Here is a 7,264-nt window from a genome sequence, read left to right as displayed (position 1 = left end):
TTTGTAATAGAAGTTATCCATACCGATTGGGTCGCGAATCCCGTCCTTGTACCCAAAAAGAACACTGAAATACTAAGAATGTGCATCGATTACTCTGGCTTGAACAAACATTGCCCGAAGGATCCGTTCCCCTTGCCGCGCATTGACCAAGTCATTGATTCGACGGCGGGGGCGGAACTTCTGTGTTTTCTTGATGCGTATTCCGGGTATCATCAGATCCGGATGAAGGAATCCGACCAAAAGGAGACTTCATTCATTACCCCGTTCGGTACTTACTGCTATGTTACTATGCCCTTTGGTTTGAAAAATGCAGGTGCTACCTACCAACGTACGATGCGGCGGTGCTGAAGGACCAAATTGGCCGGAACGTGCACGCTTACGTCGACGACATCGCGGTCATGACCCGGAAAGGATCCGACTTGATCAGCGATCTCACGGAAACCTTCGACAACCTCCGCAGGTACAAGATGATGTTGAATCCGCTGAAGTGCGTCTTTGGCGTGCCGGAGGAAAACTCCTTGGCTTCATAGTCTCTCACAGGGGCATTGAGGTTAACCCGGAAAAGATCAAGGCAATTACGTGTATCAAAAGGCCAACTTGTCTCAAAGATGTGCAACGACTAGCTGGTTGTGTCGCAGCAATCGATGGGTTTGTTAGCCGTCTTGGCGAGAAGGCATTACCTGCAGTACAAGCTGCTGAAGAAAGCAGACAAATTTATGCAGGGATGACGCAGCCGACGCAGCTCTTCGAGGGTTGAAGGAAATACTTACCTCCCCTCCTATCTTGGCAGCTCCGGTAGAGTCGAGCCAATGCTCCTTTATCCGGCAGCTACCAACAAAGTCGTCGACCTCGTCATCGTGGTGGAGCGAAAGGAAGAAGGTCATGAATATGACGTCCGAGAGACCTGTCTACTACATTAGCGAGGTGTCGACGGAATCAAAACAGAGATATCCTCACTTTCGAAACTAGCTTATGGCGTGTTCCTAGGCAGCCGGAAGCTGAGGCATTATTTCGAAGAGCATCGATGTGATCGTGAGCAAGGCTCCGCTGTCAACAATTCTCAACAACGCTGACGCAACAGGACGTACGGCTAAATGGGGCATCGAATTATCCGCCTTCGACATCGCTTACAAGCCAAGGACTGCGGTAAAATCGAGGTTACGGCAGATTTCGTTGCAGATTGGACGAAGCTCCGGATGCAAGTGCGGAGCCGGAACCGAGAGACATGGGTCATGCACTTCGACGGATCCAAGCAGCATCAAGGCTCGGGAGCCGGAGTCACCACTGAAGTCCCCTACCGGAGAAGAACTGCAGTATGTTCTGCAGATCCACTTCGAAGCTACTAACAACATGGCGGAATATGAGGCTCTATTACACGGTCTGCGCATCGCTAAGGAACTTGGGATCAAGCACATCATATGCTGTGGAGATTCCGACCTGGTGGCACAACAAGTAGCCGGAACCTGGAACGCCAGAAATTCCGTCATGGCGGCCTACAGAGACGAAGTTGACGAGATCGCAAAGAGCTTCCTCGGATACGAAGTCAAGTACGTCAGGAGAGACGATAACACAGCGGCAGACATGCTATCCAAGCTCGGATCCGGCAGGAAACCAATTCCGCCTGGCATTTTCCTGGAGCATCTCCGGATACCCTCGATTAAGGCGCTAACCGGAAAACCCAGAGGTGGCAGTATCTCCGGCTAGGGAAGTGATGGCTATCATTCCGGCTTGGACACAGCCTTTCCTGGACTACCTCATCGATCAGAAGTTGCCAGAGGACGAGGTCCTCGCACGACAGATCGTCAGACGAGCAAGAACCTACACAATAGTTGATGGACAGCTCTACAAACGAAGTGCAGCAGGGGTATTTCTTAAATGCGTCTCCAATCAAGATGGCATTGAAATCCTCAGAGAGATCCACGCAGGGGATTGCGGGCATCACGCCGCTCCCAGATCACTCGTTGCAAAAGCTTTTCGGTTAGGTTTCTATTGGCTTACAGCTAAAGAAGACGCTGATAAAATAGTCAAGACCTGCCGAGGTTGTCAGTACTACGCTACTCAACCAAACGCTCCAGCCCAAGAGCTGAAGACCATACCTATCACCTGGCCATTTGCGGTCTGGGGGCTCGATATGGTTGGTAAGTTAAAAAGATCATCTCTGGCGGTTTTGAGTACATCTGGTCGCTGTTGACAAGTTCAGCAAATGGATCGAGGCTAAGCCGGTGAGAAAAGCCGATGGTGCTACGGCACTAAAATTCGTCTGCAGCCTCGTGATGAGATTCGGCATCCCACACAAAGCATAATCACAGATAATGGCACGAACTTCGCTCAAGGAGAATTGAGGGATTATTGTGAAACAATGGGGATACGGCGGACCTCGCATATGTGGCTCACCCACAGTCCAATGGTCAGGTTGAAAGGGCTAACGGCCTAATATTATCAGGAATTAAACCACGCCTTGAAGGACCGCTGCGACGAGCAGCTGGAGCTTGGGCTGATGAGTTGGAAGCTGTTCTGTGGAGTTTACGAACTACCCCTAACAGATCGACAGGGTTTACCCCTTTTTTCCTGGTATACGGATCCGAAGCCGTGCTTCCCTCCGACATCATCCACGATTCACCGCGAGTTTCCGCCTACAATGAAGAAACAGCTGACGAGGCCAGACAGCTATCTGTGGACCTGATCGAGGAAGCTCGGAACTTAGCAGACCAGAGATCCACCATCTACCAGCAAAAGCTCCGACGTTATCACAGTCGTCGAGTTCGGAAACGCTCCTTCATGGCAGGAGACCTGGTCCTCCGCCTTCGACAGGTGAAAGACCATAAGCTGCAATCTCCATGGGAAGGACCCTTCGTCGTTAGCAAAGTGCTCCATAACGGGTCGTACTACCTTGTTGATTTCCGTGAGCTAAGGGATAGACCTGCTAACTGGCACCGGAAACGCAAGCGCGAGGATCCGGATGACATCTACGATGAAACAGATCGCCCTTGGAACATTGCACAGCTACGTCCTTTCTACACTTAGCATATATTTTCTGAGTTCTAAACTCTGTAATAGTTATACATGATCAATGAAATAAAGCTTATGGTTCACTCTTTGAGTCTTTTACCTCCTTTACTTGTTCATTTTAGATCGTGTATGTTTTTTCCGACTAAAACCGCAGAGCTGGATATTTCCGCCTAGGCGTGTATGAAAGTTGTGATTTTCAAAATCGTCCTTTAGGACGTAAGCTTAAGTTTTCTGATTAAGTTGTTATCTGTTGCGAACTCGTGGATTCCTAGTAGCGATTTCCGGCACCTATGCACAGGGGCTTGTTTCCGCGGTTATGGACGGACTGCCATTGGGCTTCGTCGCCGCTGGCGAGCGTTTCCGGCTAAGGTTTTCCGGCTCGTGGAAGGTCAAGCGGGCAAGCCAGAAAATAACGAAGTCAGCACTTGCTTCCCGACATAAAACGAAACATGCACATAATATTTAACGGATAGCAGGATAAGTGTTTCCGCCCCATGCATAATCGTTTCGTTCCTAGCTACTTAAGAATTTAAAGTCTTATTACAAACCCTCGCTGGGGCCAAAATGATGCAACTTGTTTCATTGTTTTAAACAGGAACTCTACTCGGAGTCCTCCTCTTCAGATTGCTGGTAGCTGGAGCCGTTGTCGCTGCCACCAGATCCGGCTTCAGAGTCGTCTCCAGAATTTTCTCCGGAGTGCTCGCTGCTGGACCCGGATCCTTCCCCATAATACTCTGGCTCGCCTGCTTCCTCCTCTGCATTGGAAAAACCTTCGGGCAGATTGTGCTTGTTATACCAGAACGAGTGATCCACTCGCCTGACAAACAGCTCTTCATAGCCTTCAGTTTCCGCGAGGAGGGCGCTCATGTCGGAACTCTCGGGGGCTCCGCGTGCAACTTGCGCCAGGTTGAGTGAGGGGAAGAAAGCCTTGCAGGTGGCCAGGACTAAGGAGGCGGCTCCGCGCGCTGAAGACTTCTGCCAGTCCTTGATGAACTCCGGCACCTGTCGCATAAGTTTGGTCATCGTATCGATGACTGTGGTTTTGGCCTTCTTTAGCGATAGAGCCGTGGCGATTCCGCGACAGGCTTCAAACAGCGCATCAATTGACATCCGCGCTTCATCGTACGCCTCCGTCCTCGTCAGGTTTGAATCTTTTTTCCACTCAAAGCCAAGGCTTGCTGTGAAAGAAAGAGGTTCAGTTCCGTCAGAGAAAACATGCAAGGTGGTCGGAGCAACGACGCGGAAAAATGCTTACGGAAGATAAGCTTGTCAATGGCTTCCGCCTCCGCTTCCAGGGCTTTGTTCTTGGCAATTGTGGAGATCACGCGGCCCTGGCTTTTCTCCAGCTTGTCAATCAGCTCCGCCTGCTCACGGGCATGCTTCTCGGAGAGCTCCTTCCTCGCCTCAGTCTCTTTGCTTGAGGATTCTTTCATGAAGTTTCTGAGGGACTCGTTCTCCGCCTCAAGCACCTTGACCTTGGCAGATAGTTCATCAAGCGAGGAATGCTTGGCAGTTTCTTCTGAAAGCAGAGTTGAACATATTATGCACCCTGAACAACTGTCAGTACAAAAAAGTGAAGATCCGGATCTCGTACCTTGAAGTCGGGTCTCAAGCAGCTGGATAGCCTTTCGGCTATTTTCCGCGTGTTGGCGCAGCCCCTCGATCTCCGTGATTTGCTCCAGCACGTGTATGCGCAAATCTTCGTGCAGTTTCCACGTGGACTGAGAAGCAGCAGAGAGTTAGTCGGATATTAAAATCTGGGGGGCTGGCGAAGACTTCAAAGACTTGGATAAAAATTTCAAATTTCCGCCTAACAGTACATTTTGAGAAAGCATTGGCTAATACATGTTACACGGAACTATATCACCCAATGCTTGGGGGCTAGTATTACTTGCCGCACTTCCTTGTGCTTGGCGAAAAATTCCTTCAGGCTGTCTTCTAGCTCGGCGAGATAACCCACCTCCTCCTCCGGCTTCCCCCATACCTTGTTCAGCATGGCGGAAACTTCCGCGTGACGCTCTGCGAGGGTCCCGCGAAAGCGGAACTTGGTTGATCTGGTGGTGAGGAAGTCCCCTGGGCGGAGTCGCCATGGTGAGCAGGGTCTTCAGGAAGGTCTTCAAGGTCAATGATGTCCTTCGGATCCGGCTTGCTGGCAGAAGAAGCCTTGGGCGGAACTTCCACCTCAGGAGTGATAGGGAAAGAAGCCGGAGATGGTTTGGCCTTCTTCTTGATGACCCTTGGGGCCTTGGGAGGCTGGCTTCCGAAACTTCAGGAAAAACATACAAATATAAGAGCGAGTGTTAAACCAGAACTTGGGTCTCGGAAGAAGACGCTTACCCGGAAGGCTTGAAAAAGTGCTGGATGGCAGGCTGCCCTTTGTTGCTGGTATTAATCAGCGCGAGGCGCTTCTTTTCCGCCTCAGCTTTCCGGGTAGCCGCGATGCTGAGCGTTTCGCGGGGGCGTTTCGCGTAAGGGCTGGGAGGGGCTGGCTTCTTCCTCTTCGCGGGACGTGGAGCTTCAGGAGCTTCCGCCTCTGACGTGGCTTCCGGATCCGCGTGACCGGTGGATGGGACTCGGAGGAGAGTTCCGAGCTCATTTTCCCCAAGCGCCTCGAGCTAGTTCAAAGTTACACTTAGCCAAAAGTTTGAAGAAAAACGATAAACCAAAGTCAAGACGACGTACCGCAGTTCCGGATCCCTCCGTGTGGATGTCTTTGTTGCATACGTGAACGTGGAGTTCACGTGGGATTTTGATGAGGACCCGGATCCTCTTGTCGATGGCGTCGGCGGAGAGATTATCCTTGGTGGCGCGCATCGGATCGTCGCGCCCTGTGTATTCAAACATCAGGCGGTCTCTATGTTGCAGCGGCTGGATCCGCTTCGTGAACCAGGAGAGGGTTAGGTCTTTCCCCGTCAGCCCCTCCTCCGTGAGCTTGCAGATCCGCCTGACAGCGCGGGTCAGCTGAGGCGAGTCGGAGAAGTGGGGGCAGTGTGTCCATGACGGAAGCTCGGTGGCGGGGCAGTTCTTGAAAGGTGGTAGCTTCTTGTCGCTCGCGGGGTCGGAGACGTCCTTCAGATAGAAGAAACCCCCAGACCAGTATCTCGCGGATTCGTGGCGGTCGGTGGGGGGGTAGACGCGGCCCGGGCGAATGATGAAGGTGACAGATCCGCAAGTCGCCAACTCGGAAGTTTGGCGGATCTTCTCCTTCTTGACAGAGAAATAGTATTGGAAGAGGGAAAGCTCGGAGTTACCGGAGGTGGCCTTCGCAGAGAGCGACGTGGTTGCTGATGGCGAGCACGCTGTTCGGAGATATGTTGTGGGGTTGGAGTCCATACGTCTTCAGAATCTCCCGGAAGAAATCCGAAGGCGGAAATGAAAATCCGCGCTCCACCAGTGCCTTCGTCAGCACCATCTCGTCGTCCCTTGGAGCCGGAGCAGGTTCATTTGGAACTGACCTCCAGCTTCCGGGTTGCGAAGCCCTCCGACTCGAGATTCTTCAATTCCATCTCGGTGGTGGTCCTGGGCCACCATTTTGGCTTTGCTTCGGAGTCGCGCTTCCGAGCTTTCGATTTCTTGGCAGCTTCTTCGTTTGCTGCTCCGGTGGCCCGCCCGGAGGTTTTCTCCGGGTGAGCGGAGGTCCCCTCAGTCTCCTTGCCGGAATCCTTTGAAGGATCCAGCCTGATTGGGACAAAGGGAGGAGGGGCGGAGGAGATTGGCGTCGCCATGATTGGCTCCGAGCTCGGAGGCGGAGTCGTTGAAGACATCTGAAGAAAAAGGTTGGCGGAAACTTTTCTTAGTCGGATCCCACGTTGTCTTCCCCAAGTTCATCCCTACCAACTACGGCGCGAAAGTAAAGCTCGAAGGTTACCGTAATGGTGCGTGCGGTGGACGGAGCTGATCGGCGGCGAGTTTTCCGTGCGGTGGCTCGCCGGAGTTAAGAACACGAAGAACACTGCGGCGGAGGGCTCGTTCCGGCGATGCTCCGGTGACTTTCCGGCAGGTTCCGGCGCGACGGAGGAAGGGCTCACGGGCGGCGCTCGGCAGAGAGATGAATAGGGGGGTGAATGGGGTAAAGGGGTCGACGGCTGATATTTATAGGCTGAGGGGATAAGATTCGTGTTCCGCATCCTGTGGTCGGAACGCAAGCGTCGCGCCGTTGGATGCGTGACACGTGTCCCAAACCCTAGCGGTAAAAATGGCTAGAGATAAGTTACCGCACGAATCGCGCAAAAATGGCGCCAGAATTGGCGGAACC

General features: G+C 52.5%; 1 protein-coding gene across 1 annotated transcript; it reads right to left on the bottom strand.

Annotated features, from left to right (window-relative positions):
• Positions 1-3,827: 3,827 nt before the first annotated feature.
• Positions 3,828-5,099, bottom strand: LOC139831583 (uncharacterized). The gene is made up of 3 exons (XM_071820882.1): positions 5,055-5,099; positions 4,604-4,730; positions 3,828-4,528 (listed from the first exon to the last, which is right to left on the bottom strand). The coding sequence occupies exons 1-3, from the start codon at positions 5,097-5,099 to the stop codon at positions 4,149-4,151; spliced, it is 552 nt and encodes a 183-aa protein (XP_071676983.1). The 3' UTR covers positions 3,828-4,148.
• Between the last annotated feature and the right edge of the window lie 2,165 nt (positions 5,100-7,264).

The sequence above is a fragment of the Lolium perenne genome, chromosome 5 (genome assembly GCF_019359855.2).
Source record: "Lolium perenne isolate Kyuss_39 chromosome 5, Kyuss_2.0, whole genome shotgun sequence".
NCBI classification, from domain to species: domain Eukaryota; kingdom Viridiplantae; phylum Streptophyta; class Magnoliopsida; order Poales; family Poaceae; genus Lolium; species Lolium perenne.
Note: the sequence above shows the minus strand (reverse complement) of the source record. Positions and strands in the feature narration are given on the sequence as shown.

Excerpts from the sequence above, each read along its gene's own strand:
- LOC139831583 (XM_071820882.1), bottom strand. The coding sequence starts at position 5,099 with ATGGCGACTCCGCCCAGGGGACTTCCTCACCACCAGATCAACCAA. Across the intron at positions 4,731-5,054 it reads CTCACCACCAGATCAACCAA|TCCACGTGGAAACTGCACGA; the intron begins GTTCCGCTTTCG and ends GCTGCTTCTCAG. Across the intron at positions 4,529-4,603 it reads GCTTGAGACCCGACTTCAAG|AAGAAACTGCCAAGCATTCC; the intron begins GTACGAGATCCG and ends CTCTGCTTTCAG.